The 24,969-nt window shown below is 40.4% G+C and overlaps 1 protein-coding gene and 1 pseudogene across 2 annotated transcripts in view; one reads left to right on the top strand and one right to left on the bottom strand.

The window, feature by feature from the left end:
* Nucleotides 1-683: 683 nt before the first annotated feature.
* KCNMB4 (potassium calcium-activated channel subfamily M regulatory beta subunit 4) overlaps nt 684-24,969 on the top strand; it is a 63,104-nt gene continuing 38,818 nt past the window's right edge. The window contains exon 1 of the mRNA XM_065887866.1: nt 684-1,019. Coding sequence (XP_065743938.1) covers nt 684-1,019 — 336 coding nt within the window. The remainder of the gene's footprint in view (nt 1,020-24,969) is intronic.
* On the bottom strand, nt 10,169-10,886 carry LOC136130662 (hypoxanthine-guanine phosphoribosyltransferase pseudogene; annotated as a pseudogene). The gene has a single exon (XR_010656346.1). The product of XR_010656346.1 is annotated as a hypoxanthine-guanine phosphoribosyltransferase pseudogene (transcript).

The raw sequence follows: 24,969 nt of genomic DNA, 5'->3' as shown, positions 1-24,969 counted from the left end.
TTTGTTTTTTGTTTTAAACTTTCACTCCGGTTAAATTATATTGACCCTAAGCTTTTATCTCGGATGTCCCTCCAAAGGGATTTAACGAGAATCCCGAGCGCCAGCCGCCGCTATCCCCGGGGCTCGCCCGCCCCTCGCCCACGGGAAACGCCCCGGGGCGGGGCGGGAGGACTCAAGTCGGCGGCGGGTGGGGCCGGGCGGAGCTGCCTCCCTCGCGGGGGAGCCCCCGGGCTCGCCTCAGCCCTGCGGCTCCTGCCCTCGGGGCAGCTGCCCGGCGAGTCCGTGGAGCAGCGGCAGGCGGGCGATGGAGACTGGGAGACCCTGGGCGAGAGGAGGCGGGGTGGGGGAGGCGGGGAAAGCGCGGGGGCGGAGGCTGGCAGGGGGCGCTGGAGGCAGGAGCCGCCCGAGCGCTCCGAGCGCCCGAGGGTGCAGGAGGCTCTGAAACCGCGGCAGCGCCGCGAGCCTCCGGGGCCCGGGCGGCGGCTGGGCTGGGAGGTTGGGGGGGGCGCTGCCGCCGCCGGGGGCGTCGCCGGCCTCAGCCCCTTTGTTCTCGCGCGCTCCCCCTGGCCGCCCACTCCCCTGCTGTCGCGCGGCGGCGGCTCCTCCCGCCCGAGGCAGTCGGGCTCTGCGCCGGGGGCGGGAGGGGGCGGGGGGAGCGTGCCTGCCGCCGGGAGTGGGGGGCGATGGCGAAGCTCCGGGTGGCTTACGAGTACACGGAAGCCGAGGACAAGAGCATCCGGCTCGGCTTGTTTCTCATCATCTCCGGCGTCGTGTCGCTCTTTATCTTCGGTTTCTGCTGGCTCAGTCCCGCGCTGCAGGATCTGCAAGCCACGGCGGCCAACTGCACGGTGCTGTCGGTGCAGCAGATCGGCGAGGTGTTCGAGTGCACCTTCACCTGTGGCGCCGATTGCAGGGGCACCTCGCAGTACCCCTGCGTCCAGGTCTACGTGAACAACTCCGAGTCCAACTCCAGGGCGCTACTGCACAGCGACGAGCACCAGCTCCTGACCAACCCCAAGGTAAGGACGCCCCATGAGGGATGCCTCGCTCCTGCGGAGATTTTGAGGTTTGGGGGGAGCATCAGTGTTAGACCCTTCGCGGGGTGGCTCGGAGTATGCTCGCGTTACCAGGAGGCGACGAGGCTTCGCAGGCTATACTCAAACCAGGAGTAAATACATCGGGGAGCCCCGGGTCCCCCGGTCCTTCAGGCGGGTTTGTGCACGGCGACCCGTGCGTGGTGCCCGGAGGCTTTCTTTACACACCTGTCTTGCCTGGTCCCAGATTTTGAGGCCTTGGCCCAGCTTAGGTTAGGGCCCTAGAGGGTTGACTTTGGAGAAATTCAAGGAGCCGAAAGTTAACTTTTCCTCCGGTTAAAGCCAGTGCGTAGCGGGGATACACCTACTCCGGCGCATGGTCAAGGTCCGAGCTCCCACTGGCCGCGTCCAGAACTCGTCTTGGGAGGTGCAGGGAGTCTTTTAGCCCCTTGAAAGGTGTTAGAGGTTTCCTTGCCTTTTAACTCTTGACAGACGTTTTTAACTTGTGGTCCAAAGATGAACTTTCGTGGGTCGACAAACGACGTGGAATCAAACGCGAAATTCTGCGTAGATCCATTTTGGGCGGGTACGGCGGACTCCTAGTTTTCATGAAATAGATTGTCAGAAGGGTCTAGAGGCAGCCTAGTGACTCCTAGGCTCTGTGTGTCTAGAAACAATTGGGAGCCACCTGGGAAACGGCAAAACTTTCTGAAAATAGAAAACCGTCCGTGAAATGTACCGAATATTCCTTCCTTTGCAACTTTTTTAGTTCTCACAAGCAAAAACGAAAAAACCTGGTTAAGACTCGAGGGATGGAGAGCAGAGAGAGGGACGCTCAGAAAACTGTTCCCAGTGGAGAAAAAAACTTATAAAAAGCAGTGTCCTCAGTCTGTGAACTAATTGAGCTTTGTAGTGCACCTGATTTTGCAAGAAGGCTTTTCTTTCGTTTTTTCTTTCTTCTCTTGGCCTTTTTTGCTCTTCTTGTTGCTTAACTATCAAAGTAAAGATGTGTATCTTCTTTAAAGTTACTGGCATTTTCCCTCTTTGTGAGAGCAGTGCTTGAAGATCAAGCAAGAAAGCTGTCCAAAGGGAATGAGTCTTGTGTACACAGGAACAACTTTAAGTGTGACAGGATATAATTATATCAATCCAAAAAAAGAATTCTATCTCAATAGTTTACAAGTATTTAAAATAAGCTTATCATTTCTCTACAGTAAACCTCTTGTTCTTGTCTCCTAAACAGTAAAATCTTGAATTGGGGAAATTTTAAAAAGGGAATTCCTTTAAAGAAAAGTATATGACTTCTCTTAAAAAAGATGCTCTTGCTGACAAAGGAAGAGGACCTTAAAAATGAAGATAATATATAAGCAGTAAATATAGAAGTACAGAATTTAGATAGAGTATAATGTTCAAAGTCTTGAAGAAGCAATAATGTTTCAAAGACAAATGTTGTAAATTAATCTGCTCAACGCTCAGGAATTTCAAAACAAATTGCAGGGTTTTAGAAACATCACTTTTTTCAGGATTAAATCATTAATATAAAAGAAAGGTGTCAAAAAGAAATAGTGATTTAGAAATTATATGGTAGTTCATCATTTAAAAGGTGTTGTTATAATTGGTGAAACATTGCTAATTAGTTGAAGATTGTGGTTCAGGCACTAATAAATTACATACACGTTTTTCAGTCAGTGGCTAATATCTAATCAAGACATTGAGAAGGTAGAATTTACTACATAAAGGGTGTTTCACAATTTCCAGGTAATTTTGAAGGATCTGACAAAAAAAATAAATTGGGATTTAGGACATAGATTTTTAAATCACTTGGAAGGAGTGGTAATGCTTTATATGTAATCCTAGGATTTGATATTTCTCTCTTTTTGTTGCAAATAATCAGTTTTCTTCCAGTGCCAGTTTGGATCCTGGCAACAATCGTTTTGAAAAAGTATCTGAACAAAATAAGATTTTATAAAGTAAAGTATACAAGAAATGACAGAACTGCAGAAAGATATGTTAATGTTACAGAAAATGATGAACAACATTCAATTTAGTCAAGGTTTCCTCGGCCAAAGCAGTATATATGTCTTTATCCAAATTATGATTGCATCGTACCATTTATAGAGCATAAGTATGTTCTTTTGCAGTCACTTTTTGACTTTTGAGCAATGAAGTGCTCAATTTGGAAATTCTCGTAAGCAATTAGTGATGGAAAAATTCAGCTCAACCAAAATATTGTGCCAGAGTCCAGTATGTAAGCAGAATGTTTCCACAGTGCCTTTGCAATTAGGCAATACCCACAGCCGGTTGCTGTTGCATCTACCCAGACCTTACCTTTTTATTGAAGGCCTGGGTGCCCCACCCATTCTCTTTGTAGAACGTCTAGATTCCCTACAGTGTCATGGATCCTAATCACCTTCAACTTTCTCTTCTTCATGGCCCACTACCACAAGAAGCCATTTGGGAAATCTCTTTTTAGAAAAAGAGAACAAGGACTTTCTCCCTTCCCTTGAGTTCGCTGCATTAGATACAGTGAAAAGCAGGGAAGGGGAAAGAATATTGCACATATCTAACATCTTCAGCCATAGACTACTAAAGAAGACAGTGTGAATAAATTTGACCTTTGACTAATAATTTCTTTAAAATATCTTTAAGTCCTATTCAACTTCTGTTTTGAGTCATATCCTTGTTTCTGAAGCAATCACTGTATTCAGCCATGTAATATAGTACTCAAGTCAGTTATCCTAATTATCCAGTCAAGTCCTAATTATCCACAGGGCAAGGATCTGCTCTTTGAATTGACCGTAGCAAAATCTAAATTTGGGGTCAGCTTCCTCTGACTACTGTTCTCATCACTGCCTTATCTCTTTGTGACTAGCAGGTGTGTGTGCTAAGAGGTTTGGTTCTCATCCATGGCCATACATTAGAATCACTGGGGGAACTTTAAAAAGACATTCTGGGGTGGGGGGGCATCCCTGGTGGCACAGTGGTTGAGAGTCCGCCTGCCGATGCAGGGGACATGGGTTCGTGCCCTGGTCCGGGAAGATCCCACATGCCGCGGAGCAGCTAGGCCCGTGAGCCATGGCCGCTGAGCCTGCGCGTCCGGAGCCTGTGCTCCGCAACGGGAGAGGCCACAACAGTGAGAGGCCCGCGTACCGCAAAATTAAATAAATAAATTCTGGGGAGTTCCCTGGCAGTCCAGTGGTTAGGACTCCATGCTTTCACTGCCGAGGCCCTGGTTCAATCCCTGGTCAGGGAACTAAGATTCCGCACGTTGCGTGGCACGGCCAAAAAAACAAAAAAAAAGATAAAAAGAAATTCTGATGCCTGGGTCCAGCCTTCACAGATTCAGACTTGGTCTTGGGTGGGTCCTGGGCATTGATGTTTTTAAAAAAGTTCTACAAGTAATTCTAGTCTGTAGACAGAGTAAAAATAAACACTGGCTTAGAAAATGTCCTCATCTGTTGTGCAAGAAAAGTAAAATAAGAACTGAAAGGGTTCATTGTGATTAACATTTGTGTGTTTGGGTTAAACGATGTTACTGATGCTACTGAATATAGGGAGTTGGTTTGAAAGGGGGGACTCAAATTCTGAAGGAAAAGAAGAGAATCATTTAAAATTAGTTTAATGTAAATGAAACGAACTTACGCAGTTCCAAACATTTAAAATTGGTTTAATGTAAATGAAATGAGCTTGTGCAGTTCCAAACATTTGCTTTTGCCTCGTTGATTACATTGGATTGCAAAGAAAAGATGAATTTTTAAAACCAGCCTCTTGTATATGGAACAAGAGAGAGCAGGTGATTAGAGGCAATATGTTTTATTTTTGAGTTTTTTTCTTTCTCTGATATGAAAAACCTAGAAAGAGAGGACAAACATCTATTTCTAAGAAACCAGTACTACTGTAAAAGTAAGAGAAACGCATTCAAGAGAATAAAAACTTAGGCAAGAACTAGAAGAGGCTTCAGGCTTTAAGTATATACCCTGAAATTGGATGTAATGAACTACAGGGAATTGTGGCTTAGTTACCTTCTTGGTATCCTACACATCCATACTAGAGTGCCTCTCCCCCCAGCACACACACACTTCCTGTGTAGATGGTGTGGTCTGCTGGGGTTAATTTATGAACTCCATCCTTGAATTAAACGTGCAATACTTTGTGCTCTAGGGAGGGCCATCACATCAAAACTAAGTAATAGAAGGCTCATCTGAATTGTGACAGCTTGTCTATAGTCTTTATTTCTCCATGAAAAAGTGGCTTACTATGGTTGTTTTTCCTCTGGTGATGATATGAAGTAATACTGGGGATGTACATAAAATTTAATTCCATAAATACTTCTTCAGCATCTATTATGATCAGAGAACTGGGCAAAAAACAGGAGGACATACAAAGATGAGTGCATTCATTTAATAAATATTTATTAAGTGCCACTTTGTGCTGTGTGTGTGTGTGTTTCCAGGTTCTAGGACTGGAATAGAGATCAGGCTGGAACCCAGGGCACAAAGATCAGAGCCCTGGGGGTAAGACAGGAGAGTAAATTGGGGCCAATAATGCAAAAGTCCTTGACAGATAGGATGGGTTTGGTGGACATTGAGAAGCCATGGTAGGAAGAGTAATGCCCCCTACCAAGGATGTCCACACCCTAATCCCCAGAACCTGTGAATATCTTATGTTACACAGCAGAGGGGAATTAAGTTTGCAGATGAGTGAAGTTTGCTAATCAGCTGACCTTAAGATAGGGAGATATCCTGGTGAGCCAAGTATAATCACAAGGGTCCTTAAATGTGGAGGAGGAGGTCAGAGGGATGCAATTTGAAGAAGGCTCAACTGACTGTTGCCAGCTTTGAATACAGAAGGAGGACACAAGCCAAAGAATGCAGGCAGTCCCCTTTTCCAAGGGAGTGGGAAAAGGCAAGAAAATGGATTCTTTCTTAGAGCCTTCAGAAAGGAATATAGCCCAGCTGGTGTCTTGATATTAGTTCAGTGAGACCCATTTTGGAATTCTGACCTTCAGAATTGTAAGATAGTACATTTGTGTTGTTTTGAGCCACTAAATTTATGCTATAACAGCAATAGGAAACTAATACAGAAGTCAAGGAAGGCTTTTGAGTAGGTGACTAATATGATAAGATATTTGAAAACATGGTCAGATAATATCCACTTATATTATGGCTCTTTAGAAACAATCTAATCTGTAGGCTGCTAGGATTTTCCTGTCTGAGATTACTTATCATAATCCTTCCCTGACATCCATTTGTGGATGCTTTTATGAAGTTCCCAATTATTTGTAAGAACTCCCAAAATTATGTATCTCAAACTCTAATCAGAAACTTTTTACTTTTATAAGAGAGATTTGTGATGTTACAATATATTTCAGTTAAAGTTTGGAGGAAAAATGCATATATTTTATCACAAACTTGCCTCAGAATTATAAAGATTTTTACAAGTTGTCAATTTTGTTTATCAAAAATGTTTTTGCTACTCATTTATGAATGAAGATGTCAAGTTTTATTTACCTTGGGTTTAAATTTTTTTTCCCCGTCTTTAGCAGAATTTCATTTTGAGTTCCTAGATAAACAGTACATTTCTATTACAATTATCATAAATATTCGCAGTAAAATACTGAACAGAATGGTTTTTACTATTACATATGTTTCTTACTATTCCTCATGCTGTGCCTTTAGTATTCTCTAGGTCACATAAATCAATGTGTAAAAATTTGTACTTTTGAGTTTTAGTAATACCCTCTTTTCTTTTAAAATAAACACTTATAAAATTGAAAACTGGAATTCCCTGGTGGTCCAGTGGTTAGGACTCGGTGCTTCCACTGCAGGAGGCACAGGTTCAGTCCCTGGTCAGGGAACTAAGATCCCACAAGCCATGTGGCATGGCCAAAAGAAAAGGTGGAGGGAACTACTGCTTAGTGAGAGTAAGATCTATTCTGATTATAATTACCTCTGTTTCCTCTGTTACAAGGAGAAAAATGGCAAAAGAAAATCATCTTTATCTCTCTAACACCAGCTTCTATTCTGGAATCTTTTGTTTCTATCAATAGTATCATTATTCTCTGGTATTAATACATTATCAATTTTCACTGCCACTATCCTGGTCAAAGATATTATCATTTGCTTTGATTATTACAGTATCTCTTTACTAATCTCCTTATATCTAGTCAATTTCTTCCTCCAAACCAATGGTTCTCAAAGTGTGAGCAGTGGATGAGAAGCATCAGCATCATCTGTGAACTTGTTAGAAATGCACATTCTCAAGTCCCATCCTAGACCCATTGAATCAGAAATTTCACCCTAATTTCTGATTTAGTGGTTCTGTGTTGAATTCAAGAATTTATACAGTAAAAAAAGTATATAACTACCAAGCTAATAAGTGGGGAAAATGAAATAATATAAAGCAAGCCATTTTTTTAAAAATGCAGTAAAAGAAAGTAAAAAGAATGCAGACAGGTAGAATAAAATTTTTAAAAAAGGTAGTAGATTTAAACCCAAATTTATAATTATATTAAATATAAATGGACTAACTCTTACAATTAAAAGGTAGAGATCATAGACTGGAAAACATACAAACATCAACCCCCCAAAAAAATGAAGAAAGAAAAGCTGGAGTACTTGTATTATATGAAATACAGTAGACTTTGAAGCAAAAAAATGTTACTAGAGATAAAAAGGGACATTTCATAATTATAAAAGTTAATTCAACAAAATATAACAATTGTATATTGGGAAGTACCAAAAAATATAACCTTGAAATACATAAAAACAAAAATATTAAAGCAGAACTATGTAGAAATATCTCAAGGGAGAAATATACAAGTCTATCATGACGAGAGATTTTTAACACACCTCTGTTTGTAACTGATAAACAATCAGACAAAAGCAATATCAATACACATCCAGCAGATTTGAATAACATGTTTAACAACTGACCCAACTGACATATATAAAATAGTATATCCAGTAGCAGCAGAGTGCATATCGTTTCAAGTGCCCGCATAACATTTCCCCAAACTGATCACATTCTGGGCCATAAAGAAAGCCTTCACAAATTTCATAGCAGTGAAATAATAAAGATTATATCCTCAGTGAAATTAAGCTAGAAATGATTAGATTTTAGTGAGAGACATAGAAGATGTGGGAAATTCATTAGAGAAAGAGTGACCTTATGAATAAATGGTGCTTAAGCAATTAGCTCTATGTAAAAAAGAAATAAAATGTGATACATGGGGCTTCCCTGGTGGCGCAGTGGTTGAGAGTCCGCCTGCCGATGCAGGGGACGTGAGTTCGTGCCCCGGTCCGGGAGGATCCCACATGCTGCGGAGCAGCTGGGCCCGTGAGCCATGGCTGCTGAGCCTGTGCGTCCAGAGCCTGTGCTCCACAACAGGAGAGGCCACAACAGTGAGAGGCCCGCGTACTGCAAAAAAAAAAAAAAAAAAAAAAAAAGTGATACATACTTCACACCCATAACAACAAATTCCAAGTGGAATAAAACCTAAATGTGAAAAGAAAACTATAAAACTTCCAGCAGTTGGAATAGGAAAATATCTTTATGACATATGCCTAAGAAATATTTTCTCAAATAAGGCTTAAAGAACAAATCATAAAAGGAAAAGATTGATACATTTGAACATGTTAAAACGATAATTTCCATATGACTAAAATTATTGTAAACAAAGTAAAAATGTAAGCCACAGACTAGTAGAAGATAATGGTAAAACAAGTAATCAGCAAAGGACTATCCAGCATTTATGAAAATGTCTACAAATCATTAAGAAAATGACATATGATATAATGGGAAAATCAGTGAAGGTTATGTACAGTCAATTCATGAAAAAACTCAAATGGTCAATAAATGTGAAACAATGCTGTATTCCAATAATCTCAGGGAAATTCAAATGACAACAATAATGGAATACCATTTCACACCCATCAGATTGGCAAAACTTAATGTTTCATAAGACCAGGTGTTGGTGAGGTTTTGAGAAAATGTTAAATCCTACTGATTGCTGGAAAATTGGTTCAACCACTCAGAAAAATAAACATACTAATAGTATGTGTAACTGAAGTTGTGCATACCTGACAACCACTGTGACAATCAAGTGAAGTGACAACAATTTCACTTCAAGGAGCTTACCCTAATAAAAATATAACATGTATTCAAGGAAGTATATATGAGGATTTTCATTGCAGAGCTGTTTGTAGTAGTGAAAAAGTAGAAACAATCTAATTGAATTTATTCGGATATTGGATGGGGTACTTTATTTATTTTTCTTTTAAAGAGACAGCCTTTATTTTAAGGATTTTTACATTGAAGACTTCAAAAAGTGGTAGGTTTTTAGAACTTATTGACCTGTATTTAAAAGGAACTGTTGACAGAGTTTTACCAGAAATAAAGTGGGAAAATACAGTTAATACTACTGAAACCTACTAAAATAATTCCAGGACATATGGTTTATCTGACATAACGATACCTCTAAATATTGCCACTGATATGAAACTGACTGCTTCTTACTTTTCTAAACACACAGTGGTATAATTAACAATATTCAATCACTTCTGTTCTTTCCTGAATATATAAAAATTAAAATACCAATTAAAAAACTATTCTTCTTGGACTTCTCTGGTGGCGCAGTGGTTGAGAGTCCGCCTGCCGATGCAGGGGACGCGGGTTCGTGCCTCGGTCCGGGAGGATCCCACGTGCCGCGGAGCAGCTGGGCCCGTGAGCCATGGCCGCTGAGCCTGCGCGTCCAGAGCCTGTGCTCCGCAACGGGAGAGGCTGCGGCGGTGAGAGGCCCGCGTACCGCAAAAAAAAACAACAAAAAACAAAAACTATTCTTCTCTTTAACTGTTTCTTACAGATACAATTTCAATATTTTCATTCAATAGTGGTGTAGTTTAAGAGATTTTTCACTCACAAGTCAAACAATCCACCCAAAGGGAACTGATAGTCTGTAGGTTCATAGTGCAAATAAAGAGTTTGGGAATGAAGCAACTGACTTTTCTAAAGTACAAAACAGATAAAATTCTTAGAAGATATATTCAATAAGCTCTACTAAGCAACTGGCCACAGAACTAGAACATTTGGTAATTTTCCTGGTGAATTCAATGGGATTCCAGATGTTTCCAAACTCAACTTGAACTCTCATCTTCAGCTTTGTATTTTGCTTTTCCAGTTTCGCTAATGACACAAACATGATTCAAATCCCTGAAGTATTCATTATAGTCAAAGGCATATCCTACAGCAAACTTGTCTGGAATTTCAAGTCTACGAAAGTCTGGTCTATATCCAACACTTCGAGGGATCCTTTTCACCAGCAAGCTTGCAACCTTGACCATCTTTGGATTATGCTGCTTGACCAAGGAAAGCAAGGTTTGCATTGTTTAGTGTCAATTGTATCTTCAACAATCAAGACATTCTTTCCAGTTAAGGTTGAGAGATCATCTCCACCAATTACTTTTATGTCACCTGTTGACAGGTGACATAAAGATAAAATCTACATTTTATCTACATAAATTTTATCTACATAAATCTTTATCTATATAAAGATAAAATCTACAGTCATAGGTATAGATCTATCACTATTTCTGTTTCAGTGCTTTGATGTAATCCAGCAGATCAGCAAAGAATTTATAGCCCCCCCTTGAGCACACAGAGGGCTACGACGTGATAGCCTTCCATCTCCTTCATCACATCTTGAGCCAGCCGTTCGGTCCTGTCCATAATTAGTCCATGAGGAATAAACACCTTTTCCAAATCCTCAGCATAATGATTAGGTCTACAACATAAATCTAGGTCATAACCTGGTGCATCATCACTAATCACAACGCTGGGGCTGCGAGTCACCATAACGGAGCTGGCTGGCGCGGGCTGATGGCAGTCTGCTATTTTTTTAAATTAATTTTTATTGGAGTATAGTTGATTTACAATGTTGTGTTAGTTTCTGCTGTACAGCAAAGTGTGGGCTACTTTAATAGGAACCTCATAACAGTAATCTAAACAAAGGAACTACTAGGATTTTTTCTTTTGTAAATGTATGAGCTTGTAAGCAGTCTGTCGGGCTGTGCCGTTCTGATCTGGAAGGTCATTCAAACACCCAGTTTCTTACTGTCTTGTTGCTCTAACTGTCCCTTAACATGGTTTTCCTAACTTCATCACGTCTGCCTTTTAGGCAGTGAGCAGAGTGAAAGAGAAAAATAAAAGGCAGGCAGCTTCCTTTAAAATATATATTTCAAATATTGTAATATTTGCCCTTTTAACGTGTACAGGTTTTTGGTATATTCACAGAGTTGTGCAACCATCATGGCTAATTCCAGAATATTTCCATTCCTCCCAAAAGGAATCCCAATTCCTCCAGCTTGGTCATGGTATATAATCCTTTTTATATGTTCCAAGATTTAGTTTAACAGCATTTTGTTGAAGATTTTTGCATCTATATTCATAAGGTATATTGTTGTGTAGTTTTCTTGTGATATCTTTGTCTGCTTTTGGTATCATAATAGCAGAATGAGCTGGGATGTATTACCTCTTCTTCTTTTTTTGGCAGAAGTGTTTATGATTTTGTACCATGGTCAAGTGGGATTTATTTTAGGAATGCAAGGTTGGTTAAACATAATAAAATCAATGTAATACAACATATTAATAGAATAAATGACAAGAATCACATGCATGTATATGCAGGAAAAATGTTTGACAAAATCCTTCCTTGACTTAAAAAATCAACAAACTAGGGATAGAAGGGAACTTTGTCAACCTGATAAAGGGAAACTATGAAAAACCCACAACCAATATCATACTTAATGATGAGAGACTGAAAGTTTTCCCCTAAGATCAGGAACAAGACAAGGATGTCCACTCCTGCCACTCACGTTCGATATTGTACTATACGTTTTAGTCAGGACAATTAGGCAAGAAAAAGAAACAAAAGACAGCCAGATTGGAAAGGAAGAAATAAAAGTATCTCTATTCACAAATCACATGATCTTGTGTATAGAAACTCCTGGAGAATCCCCTAAAAAAAAAAAAAAGCTATTGGACCTAGTAAATTCAGCAAGATTGCAGGATACAAAGTCAATATACAAAAATCAATTATATTTTTGTACACTAGCAATGAACAATCCAAAAGTAAAATTAAGAACACAATTCTGTTTACAGTAGCATCAAAATAATCATATACTTAGGAATACATTTGACAAATTTAACAAAAGAATGTAAGACTTGTACCCTTACTACAAAACACTATTGAAAGAAGTTAAAGAAAAACTAATTAAAGATAACCTTTGTTCATAGATTGGAAGACTGAATATTGTAATATGATGGCAACAGTTCCCAAATTGATCTATAGATTCATTACAATTCCTATAAAAAACTCAGCTGGATTTTCTTTGTCAGAAGTTGACCAGCTAATCCTGAAATTCAGATGAAAGTACAAGGGACCCAGGATAACCAAAACAATCTTGAAAAGGGAGAACGAAATTGGAAGACTCACACTTTCCAATTTTAAAACTTACTAGAAAGCTATAGTAATCAGGACTGTGTGGTACTGGCATAAGGAATAGATTCCAAATCTATGGAATAGAGTTGAGAGTCCAGAAATAAATGTATACATTTATAAGTGATTGATTTTGACAAGGGTGTCAAGAGCATTCAACAGAAAAAAAAAGTCTTTTTAACCAGTGGTGCTGGAACAACTGTTTATACACATGCAAAGGAGTAAAGTTGGACTTCTACTTCACACCATATACAAAAATTAATTCAAATTGATGAGAGACCTAAATATAAGAGCTAAAACTATAAAGCTCTTAGAAGAGAGCATAGGTGTACATCTTTATGCCTTTGAATTAGGCACAGTTTCTTAACATGACACAAAAAGCATAAGCAATCAAAGGAAAAATAGGTAATTGGACATAATCAAAATTTTAAAATGTTTGTGCTTTGAAGAATACCATCAAGAAAGTGAAAAGACAAACACAGAATGAGAGGAAATATTTGCACATCTGATAAGGGTTGAATATCCAGGATATATAAAGAACCTTTACAACTCAATAACAATAATAACAAAAAGACAAATAACCCAATTTATAAATAGGCAAAAGTTGGGAACAGATATTTTTCCAAAGAAGGTATACAAATGGCCAACAAGCACATGAAAATATGTTCAACATCATTAGTCATTAGGGAAATGCAAATCAAAACCACAATAAGAGGGCTTCCCTGGTGGCGCAGTGGTTGAGAGTCTGCCTGCTGATGCAGGGGACACGGGTTCGTGCCCCGGTCCGGGAAGATCCCACATGCTGCCGGAGCCTGTGTTCCGCAACGGGAGAGGCCACAACAGTGAGAGGCCCGCGTACCGCAAAAAAAAAAAAAAAAACACAATAAGATACCACTTTCAACCCACTAGAAGACTATTAAAAAATAAAAGACAATAACAAGTCTTGGTGAGGGTGTGGAGAAATTAGAATCCTCATACATTGTTGGTAAGAATGTAAAAGATTTGCAGCTGCTTTGGAAAACAGTTGACTGTTCCTCAAAAAGTTAAACAGAATTACATATGACCCAGCAACTCCATTCCTAGGTATATACCCAAAAGAAATGAAAACACATGTCCACACAAAAACTTGTACATGACTATTTGTAGTAGCATTATTTATAACAGCCAAAATGTGGAAATAAATCAAACGTTCATCAACTGACAAATGGACAAACAAAATGTGCTATATCCATGCAAGAAATTTTATTTGGCTATAAGAAGGAATGAAGTGTTGATACATGCTACAACATGATTGAAAACTTGCCAAGTGTGAGAAGTCAGCCACAGAAGATCACATATTATACAATTCCATTTACATGAAATGTCTAGAGTAGGGAAATCTATAGGATGATTGGGAATGATAGCTAAAGGGTACGTATATGGTGTGTTCTTGGGGTGATAAAAACATTCTAAAATTGATTGTGGCGGTGGTACACCTCTGTGAATCCACTTAAAAACATTGAATTATACACTTTAAAGGGGTGAATTGAATGGCATGTCAGTTATATTTCAGTAAAGCTCTTACCAAAAAATAATGTTGATGGGAGATTTACTTTGCAAATTTGGCATTTCAAATAACTTGTAAAGAGGTTAAAACTTCCCTACTATTTGGAAAAATATGTACTTTAAAATATTAATTTTCCAAATAAAATTTATTTGCAAAATACTCAAAAATTATTTAGAAAATTTTTAGTTAAAATAAAATTATAATTTTGATGGAACACATTCTGAATGTACAAAAATAAACTATGAAAGTACTAAAAATATAGATGAATATTTACATAATTTGGGCAGTGGGCAAAGCCTTTCTAAGGCTAACAAGAGCAAAAATCATAAAAGAATACACTCATTTATTTAATGACATAGTAAGAAAAAAACATATTTTTAAAAAAACATTAAAATTGAAAGAAAAATGACAAATTTGGGAGAATATTTGCACCATGGTAGAGCAATAATTCAAAACTCATTATGTGAAGCTGTCTTAGCAATAAATGATCATCTCTTCTGTATAAGACTAGGTGTGATGGTTAATTTTCTGTGTCAATTTGACTGGAGCTAAGGGATGCCCAGATAGCTGGTAAAACATTATTTCTGTAATGAGAGAAATCCCAGAAATGTTACTTTAAAATAAATGCTCTGTGGAGCACACAGGGCACGACTAGAGAATACAGCTGAGAGGATCAGTGTGTTGGAGATGAAGGTACCGACTTGAGAAAACCATAGTGTGTTGTACTTGTATACCTGCCTCACCCATACCAGTTTACGTTGCCACAGTACTGAAGGAATGGAAAGCCTCTTCTACGGTTCGTGTTCCAGGCACCACCTTAGGTTTCACTAATTGTGTTCATGGCAGAGGTACACACATAGCAGACCTTTAGAAGCTGCCTGGTAGAGTGGGAAAGGCTGCAGTGTTGAAATCGAGGTACCTACACCTGAATCTAGGTGTGCACCTCTGGGCCAGTCACTCAACCTTTTTTCTTAAACAATCCCTCAATTTTCTTTTTCTTTTTTTAAAAAATTTATTTATTTTATTTTTGGCTGCGTTGGGTCTTCGTTGCTGCGCGCGGGCTTTCTCTAGTTGCGCCGATCAGGGGCTGCTCTTCGTTGTGGTGCGCGGGCTTCTCATTGCGGTGGCTCCTCTTGTTGTGGAGCACGGGCTCTAGGCTCACGGGCTTCAGTAGTTGTGGCACGTGGGCTCAGTAGTTGTGGCTCACGGGCTTAGTTGCTCTGCGGCATGTGGGATCTTCCTGGACCAGGGCTCGAACCCATGTCCCCTGCATTGGCAGGCAGATTCCCAACCACTGTGCCACCAGGTAAGCCCCCAATCACTCAACCTCTTGATCCTCAGTTTCTTCACAGACTGAGGATTATTGATAATACAGGTTATAGGTAATATATGGATAAATATGATCCAAGAAGGTAGAATCGATTAATACTTGTGGAATAAATAAACCTTGGCATTTGCATTTTTAAATAATTACTGAGGCATCAAGTAGGGAAAATTTCACGGGCAAGGAAAGAGTTTAGGGAATTTGTCACAAACTTTGTAATACCGAGACAACAGCTTAGTTTCTGGTATCTCAATATTTCCAACTCTCCATTCCTTAATCTTCATAGCTGTTAGGAAAATATCTACTTGTACAAATCTTCTACCGGTTGCCTAATTTTAAAATATCTGTAGAGTCATTAATTCAACAGATGTTTATGGAGGACCTGCATGTGGCAGGCACACTATTCTAGGTTCTGGGGAGGCAGTGGTAAAAGAAATCCCTGCTGGGTTGGAGCTTACTTTCTGTGTAGTTGTCGGAGGGCTTTACACAGTACTGGGTGTGTGTGTGTGTGTGTGTGTGTGAGCGTGTGTGAGCATGTGCACGCACTTACTGCTTAGTTCCGAGGTGACATCCACCTCCTCCGTCCATTGAGCTTTCTTTCTCCCATGCCCATGTGAAGTACTGAATGTCTGTTTTCTTCTGGTTGATGTCAAGCACCTTGCCCTTCAGTGTTTTTCAACAGATACTTATTTGATTTTGCAGAGCCGCTAGGTGGAAAATAAACAACACAAATGTATGGCATTAACATTTTGCAGAGCTTCAAAATTTCCATTGGAGGGAGTTCCCTGATGGCCTAGTGGTTAGGATTCTGGACTTTCGCTGCCATGGCCCCGGTTCAATCCCTGGTCAGGGAGCTGAGATTGAGATCCCACAAGCCAAGCAGCACGGCAAAAAATTTTAAAAATAAATTCCCATTGGAGATTTATTGAGCATGTTCAGGGAATGCAGAATATTTTTTCAGAAAGGTAAGTTCAGATATGAATACTCAGCAAGTTTAGTTACCAAAGAAATGCTCTCCAAAAACACAAAATTAGAAACAAGAGTGAGGGAATAACTGTAAATATAGGAAAAGTTAAAATAATTTCAAGTGAATACTTTGATCAAATACAATGCCAGTAAATTTGAAACCATAGGATGATATGGTAATTCTCTAGGATAATACAAACTTCCAAACTAAACAATCTAATAGTGATTTTAAAAAAAAAATAGATGACTTACCATAGAGGAAATGGAGGAAGTTCTCCATAGAACTAGTATTGGGACTCCTCTGTCCCAATCCCTTTTGGCATCCAGAAACAACTGTATTTAACTATTTTTGTTTTCTGTTTTTCCTAGTATTTACCTCCATGTTTCTAAACAGTAAGCTCTGTGATGTATATATTTTATTTTTTTGATTTTTGTTTGTTTTTATTGGAGTATAGTTGCATTACACTGCTGTGTCAGTTTGATATATATATTTTAGACACAATTGCCTGCCTATGATTGAATCTGAGGATTTAGCTTTCTTACACCATCCCATTCCATCTCATTTTCCCCCCCTTCATCCTTTAAATATCATAATTTTTGGCTAAATTAGCATTGAGTGCTTAACTTATTTTTACTTTGTATTGTTCGTGGGTTTTTTTGTTTGTTTTTTTGCGGTACGCGGGCCTCTCACTGTTGTGGCCTCTCCCTTGCGGAGCACAGGCTCCGGACGTGCAGGCTCAGCGGCCATGGCTCACGGGCCCAGCCGCTCCGCGGCATGTGGGATCTTCCTGGACCGGCACGAACCCGTGTCCCCTGCATCGGCAGGCAGACTCTCAACCACTGCGCCACCATGGAAGCCCGTATTGTTCGTTTTTATTGCAACTTTTTATGTTCTTTGAGCTGATAATCATCCCCTTATAGTATTTTCTTACTTCCTTGTATACCTTTCTCTTACTTTAACAAAATTCTCCCACAGAATTGTAAAACTCCTTTGCACACTGTTTTTCATATACTTATTCATTATACGTAACCGTTTCATTTTACTTTTTTCTCTTCTAAAAAAACTTACCTGGCATAACTTTTCTGAACTCCTTTAGCCTACTGCCGCAAACCGAACTGGTTGCACCTTAGGCCTGCTCTGTCTCTCCTCTGTTAGGTACTCTGTTTCCTTGACCCCATGCCTTCTTCTTTATACCTTTGCTTTGATGGAGTGCATCCTCAAGTAGCTTCCTGAGAAAGGGTGCATGGGAAGTATACCTTTTGGATCTTATGTATTGTTCAGAGTTCTGTTTCTGAGGCTTTAACATGCTCTAATCTGTTTACTCGAAGTGCAATTTATTATTTGTTATCTAGTGCCCATAAATCAGTGTAGGTCTATACCTCCAACATCATGCCTTTCAAGAGAAATAAACAATCAGGAGTTCTGCTCAAAGTTATGCTCAAACTGAGCTCAAATTTTTTCATCCATCAAAACTGGTCATAGGCTTCAGGTACTCCCTAGCACACTGCAGAGTACTCTTGGAGGTATGTATGTCTTGGTATGAGAAAAACAAGCCCACATTAACAACTGCACATTAGGACAAGTTGGGGAAAGCCGCAGTACAAAAGAGAAGGTGCGTTGGGAATGCGAGCCATTTTCTTGTGAATCTTATTTGCCTGCAGGACCTGCTTTAGCCCTGAAAACCCCACCTATATGTCTCAGTGGGTCAAATAGCCCAGTATACAATGGATAGCATGGTGACTGGGTGTTGCATGTTCAGGCATTCGGTAACAAGCCAAGGGTTTCTCAAAAGGAGGATAGTGATTTGTCAAAGAAAGCATGAGTTTGATTTATGCTATCAGAGCTCTCTACAGGCTCCATCTATCCCTCCAAACTGGCACAGACACCTTGGATACCATTGGAGGCCCTGGGCCACAGAAGTCAATCAAGAGAGCTTTCTGTAGCCTGGAGTGCCTGGAGCGGGTTCTCCTGCTCTGCCTGCCACTGAAAGCTGGCAGGTAAATGGGTTACTCAGTAAGGGGTCAGAGGAGCAATCCCAAATGTGGGGAAATGTTTCCTCCAAAGTATAAAGGATCCATCAAGCATTGTGCCTCTTTTTTAGATTTAAGGAATGAAAGGTACAGCAATCTGTCTTTCACTTTGAAGGGGATATCCAGAAATTCCCTGTGCCACGAGACCCCCAGAAGCAGCACTGAAATAACAGGCCGCTGCATTTCCCACCCTCTGGCACACCTGTACTTTACCAAGGAATCTAGGGCAGTTTGTACTCCCTGATTTCTGATCAGCATGATCTCCTCAATGTACAGACAGTATGATGTTCTGTGGGAGGGCGACGGGTCAAGGTCCCTGCACACTAGAGCATGACGTCCAGAGAGAGTTGAGGTAGACCTGGGTAAGACAGTAGTCTACACCGTCTCTGCCAGATAAAAGCAAACTCTCTCTGGTGCTCTCTGTCAAGGATGGAGAAGATAGCATTTGTCAGATCAGTCACCATAGAATAGGCTCTGGAGGTAAGTTGAATTGCTCCAATAAAGAGACTGTATCTGAAACAGCAACTGAAGTAGTTACCACCGATTCATTTAACAATACAGTCATTCTCCAAGACTTGTATGTCTTCTTCAAGAGCCAAATAGGCAAGTTAAACATTAATGTGGTAGGAATCCCCACTCTTGTAATCTCTGTGACTTCCCTAGGGATGCAGTAGTGGTTTATTATTTGGGGAGGAAGGAGGTAGTTTCAGTCATCCACCATAATAGCCTATCTCCATGGGTAAAGGAAGTCAGGGTAGAAATTACAACCAGTGTACGACCAGACCAAGCATGTATATTGCATCTGTAGATTTAGAATATCAACCACAGGAGAGTTCATGGACTCACTGGACCCTTTTTTAAAAAAATATTTATTTATTTTTGGCTGCGTTGGGACTTTATTGCTGCATGTGGGCTTTCACTAGTTGCAGCAAGCAGGGGCTACTCTTCGTTGCGGTGGGCAGGCTTCTCACTGCAGTGGCTTCTCTTGTTGCGGAGCACGGGCTCTAGAGGCGTGGGCTTCAGTAGTTGTGGCACACAGGCTCAGTAGTTGTGGCTCACGGGCTTAGTTACTCCACGGCATGTGAGATCTTCCTGGACCAGGGCTTGAATCCGTGTCCCCTGCATTGGCAGGCGGATTCTTAACCACTGCGACACCGGGGAAGCCCCACTGGACCCATTGTGACGTCAACTTAGGTCAAAACTCCGTTTTCCCCTGACCCCAGGAGCTCACATTCTGAGCACAGTCATACTTAGTGTCCCCAGGGATTAGGATTAGCACAGAGCCAGTGTCCAATAATACTACAAATGGCTGCCCTTTCCCCACTGCACAGCTACTCTTGTAAATGTTTGCATGTGCTCCTGGGAAAGGGTAGGAGAAGATTTTTAGTAGGCATTACTTGAGGTGCTGCCACAGGTCTTTTTCAAGAATAAGCAGCCTTGCCTTCATTCAAGGAGCTTTAGGTCTGGGGACTGGGTAAGGAGTCCTGTCTTACATCATGATGGCTCATTGGACTCCACTTCATCAAACCTCAGGTTTTTTCTGGTATGTAGATCAAGTTGAACCTTAAAGGTTTTCCACATTTTTAGTCCTAGGGGTCCTATGATCTCTTAGTCACTGTCAAAAGTTATCATTGATGGATGAAATCATTTTTATTATGCTCACAAATTCTGTGGGTCATAAATACAGACAGGGCACAATGGGGACAGTTTATCTCTGCCCTATGGTGTCTGAGGTCGTTGTAGAATACTAGGAGGCTGGAGGCTAGAATCATCTGAAGGCTCATTTACTCTCATATCAGAGAGTTGATGTTGGCTGTTGACTGGGGGGCCTTGGTTCCTCTCCACACAGGCCTTTCCATGTGATCTCTCTGCACGGGCTACTTTGGGCTTCCTTACAGCATAGTGTCAGAATTCCAAGGGCACACATTCCCAAGAGAGAGATTCAAGCAGAAGCTATGTCCTCTTTTCTGATTTAGCCTTAGAAGTCACATAGCATCACATACTCTGTAATCACAGTCTCATCCATGTTCTAGGGAAGGGAAACCCACACCTCTGAATAGAGGAGTGTCAATGTCACATTGTAAGAGCATGTAAAGTAGGATGGATATTGGTGCAGCCATCTTTGGAAAATTTCATCTTCTTAAAATTTCATATTCTGCCACAAATAGGAAGCATCAATTTTTCATCACCCCCATCTATCAATCCTGGTTCTAGGGACTTATGGACAGGGCTTGTTGGTTTCATTCATGCAGAAATGATGTTGTAAATTTCATTAAATATATATATATATATATATATATATATATACACACACATATATACACATTATGAGCCTATCTGAAGGCATGCATGAGCATTTAAGATGTTTTGTTTCATTTCTGTGTTCTGTGTGGTTGTAAGAGGATTGGCCATCTCCTCAAGGATTTTAAATTATCATCATAAGCCACTGAACAAATTTTTACAGGTACTGCCATGCTTAATAACTATTGAGCTTCTTCCAGATTAAAACTTCTAGTTTTGGTCTGACTTCTATTTAGATTCGACCTCTATTTTTGGCAAAGACACCGTATTTTTATTTTCCAACTCTAGAGCTGAATGAACTATTTTCTCTTGAAAGTGAAATGTTGTTCCAAACTTTTCTCAGTTTTAATAATATCACCAACTTTAGCAGTCTACTTGAATCCAGAAGTTAAATGAATAATGTTACACTATAAAAGTGCAGATGTAATACCAACACATAGTAATACATTCTAACTAAAGGAGCGTTGGGGGTGGGTGGGAATACTCTGCTGGAGGTATTGAGCAGCTTTTCACAGAGGCATGCAAGGACAGAGGAACAATTCTTCATGAGTAGTAGTTCAGATAATTTGGGCATTTTCCAATGCCATCTCCCATGCCCCTCTCCTTCAGGCACATTAGATGATTCAGTCTTTCTGGAACATCCATCACATTCCATTTCTTCTTCTTGGACTGTCACCTTCCCAACCCTTTCTCTGAGAAGCAAACTCCTGTTCAGCCGTAAAGACACAATCATGTCACCTCTTTTGTGAAGCCTTCTCTTATTCCACCCGTACCCTCCTGAAGCCAAAATGTTCGCTTCCTCTTTTGCAATCACAAAGCACTTTGTGCATATGCTACTATTACTGCACTACATGCTCCTGGGAGGGGAGGAAGAAGAGGGGTCGGGAGTAACATCTAATCTTTGTGTCCTGTACTCAGCAATCGAGAATGCTTTATTGGGGCTTCCCTGGTGGCACAGTGGTTAAGAATTCACCTGCCAATGCAGGGGACATGGGTTTGAGCCCTGGTCCGGGAAGATCCCACATGCCACGGAGCAGCTAAGCCCGTGAGCCACAGCTACTGAGCCTGCGTGCTAGAGCCCACGAGCCACAACTACTGAGCCTGTGTGCCTAGAGCCCGTGCTCCGCAACAAGAGAAGACACCGCAATGAGGAGCCCGCAAACCGCAACGAAGAGTAGCCCCTGGTCGCCGCAACTAGAGAAAGCCCACGCACAGCAATGGAGAGCCAACACACAGCCAAAAATAAAATAAATAAATAAATGCAGGTTCCTAGTCCTACTGAATCAGTCTCAGGAGGGTGGGTCTTTTTGACACAGTCAGTGGTCTGTGGACCATACTTTGATGAACACTGTTTTAGGCTGGGCACCTCTCTGTACCTGCCCAGCCTGCTCTCTCTGAAGAGCTAATTTAGCATCTCCTTAGTTATTAATTTAGCATCTCCTAACTATTCTTTTTTTTTTTTTTTTGCTGTATGTGGGCCTCTCACTGCTGTGGCTTCTCCCGTTGCGGAGCACAGGCTCTGGACACGCAGGCCCAGCGGCCACGGCTCACGGGCCCAGCCACTCCGCGGCATGAGGGACCCTCCCGGACCGGGGCACGAACCCGTGTCCCCTGAATCGGCAGGCGGACTCTCAACCACTGCACCACCAGGGAAGCCCCTAACTATTCTTAGTTAGCCTTACTTTTCACATTTTCTAAGCCATGTATTTGACCTTCAAATTCTTCCATAAGTGTATTTCCATTTAGCTTTCAGATATGGGTGTACATTCTGGAACCACCTGCCCTAGAATTTTTTAGCCAACATATAATTTCATGTTTGTTCAATTAACCTACATTCATAAGGAATGTGTGTGTGTGTGTGTGTGTGTGCATGCATGTTTGCACACAATTAATGAAGTCATGAGGCATGTGAAATAGTGTGTGGTTTATAAATGATTCAGTTATACTTTTTATTCCACAGCGCTTTTCTTTTTTTTCTTTTTCTTTCTTTTTGGCCGTGCGGCTTGCAGGATCTTAGTTCCCCATCCAGGGATTAAACCCGGGCCCCGGCAGTGAAAGTGCCAAATCCTAACCACTAGACCACCAGGGAACTCCCCTTTTTTCTTTTTCTTTTTTTAGTGCTTTTCTGATTGTATGTGTATATTGTCAGAAATGTCAATATTATAAATCATAGCTGACACAGAGATGTCTTACAGGATTTCAGAAAATGGAGGATTATAGTATAAAATGTAATCAAACCTGTGTTCCAGTAGATAATGTTTTAAGAATTCATTTTCTAACCAATAATTTACTTTGGAAAGTATCGAATCCACTAAACCCATTCCAGTATTATATCTTCCAATACTACTCTCCCTAACCAAGTCAAGTCAAGAAAGAAACTGGAATCAAAAAGTTTCTTCAGTTCTCTTTCTTAGGTAATGCCTATCATAGAATCCGGCCCCCAGTGTTTAAATAGACCACGTGTCTTGTGCAATGGTTTTTTTTAAATGACTCAGTAAAGGAAGAAAGTGAATTTTGCCTACTCTGCCCACATGATTGAAACGAAATCCTCAAGACACATCACAAAGAACCCACTCAAGAAGTGTTCTATTAAAATGTAAATTCATTGTGGTAGGCTGAAAAAGAATACTGTTACAAATCTTGATAAACCCTAAAATGAGATAATGGAAAATAAGTGGTAATACATACGCAATCAAATATTCCACATCAAGTGATGATAGTTTTTCCCTTAATAAACTCACTGGAAGTCTTTATGTTAATATACTCAGAATAGCCCACTGGATCCCCTCAACTTCCTTCATGAATGCAAAAGTCAAATATTCTTTCTAAAATGTAGGCACTAAACAAATATATTTTTTCACATGCTTCTTTTTCTCCTGACTTTTTAAAGAAAGTGATTTCATGCAAGTTTAGGCCACAAATGACACAGCCTCTAGTGAAGGTTATTTGGGCGATGATGATATTAGAAGTTGGGAAATGCTGCCTTTGCAAATGAAAAAAAAAGAAAGGTCAGAACTTTTTCATAAAGTTTCTCCAAAGGAATGCCCATTATCCTCCATGACCAAACACATTGTGTCTATAAATTCACCTAAGTGAAATTACATCTGTGGCACCAAAAACCAGCCCTGAAGCCAAACTGAGACAGAAGGGAACAAGCAAGGACTTAATGCATTTCTCTGGGAGTATATTGGAAAAACAAAGGGCTGCAACAGACAGCCTCAGCCCACCAGTCCTCAGGAAAACTACACCAATTCCATTCCCAAAGAAACATTATATTATTTCTCCAAGAGAAGGGTGCAGAAGTCGGGACACCTCCCTTACCTCCAAACCAGGGGGCTCCAAAGAGAGAAAACTGGGACGCCCTCAAGGGAGGTAGTGTGGTGCAGTGGTTAAGAATCCGCTGCAGTTGGAATCCCAGCTATTCCACTTGCCATTGTAACCTAAGGAACGTTTCTTAAACCCCTCTGTCCCTCAGTTTGCTCATCTGTAAAAAGGGGGTGATTATAGTATCTGCTCATTTGAATTAAAAGATTTGGATTAATGAGATGCTTGACATATAGTGAATAAATGTTAACCACATGAAGATAGTAATGATGATGATGATGATATGACATACATTGTTATTTGTGCCCCTCCCCCAAAGGAGAGGGATTCATGAAGGAGCATTTTGGTGCATGGAAAACCATCAGACTTGAACAACCTAGAAAGGAAGGTTTCTGTGACTGATTTTTGAATTCTTTTTTCTAGAACACTGCTTTGAATTTTCATTTATAGCTTATTTTAAAATTCTAACAATCTACACTGATCCACTAAGTAAAATTGAGAAGGAATCTAGGGAGAATCTGAGTTAGGCTTCACAGAAGTTTTAAAGACCGACTCAACGGACAATCATGGTATAACAAAATAAACAGTAATGATTTTTAAGAGCCTAAAGTTTAGCCTTTTAACAAGTTTCCTTTCAAAACGATGTGAGCTTTAGAAGTTGCTGGAGTATTGTAAGCTCATTTAATCTATGATACTCTTTGGAAAGAATGCAGTCCATGGAAAAAAATACTTGAATTTTGATCACAGGTTATTTTCCCCAACGTGAAAGAGTACTTTGCTTCCAAAAATCCATCCATACCAGCTCAAAGTTTCCTAAAGGCAGGAAACATTTCTTTTATCCCACATAAAATCACAACATACAAATCACTAATACAAAACTTTACACACTCAGTGAAAGTTTTTGTTTGACTTTTTCAGAAACATGTAGGTGTGATTCTCCTGGTCAGAT

Source organism: Phocoena phocoena, chromosome 11, assembly GCF_963924675.1.
Source record: "Phocoena phocoena chromosome 11, mPhoPho1.1, whole genome shotgun sequence".
Taxonomy (NCBI): Eukaryota; Metazoa; Chordata; class Mammalia; order Artiodactyla; family Phocoenidae; genus Phocoena; species Phocoena phocoena.
Note: the sequence above shows the minus strand (reverse complement) of the source record. Positions and strands in the feature narration are given on the sequence as shown.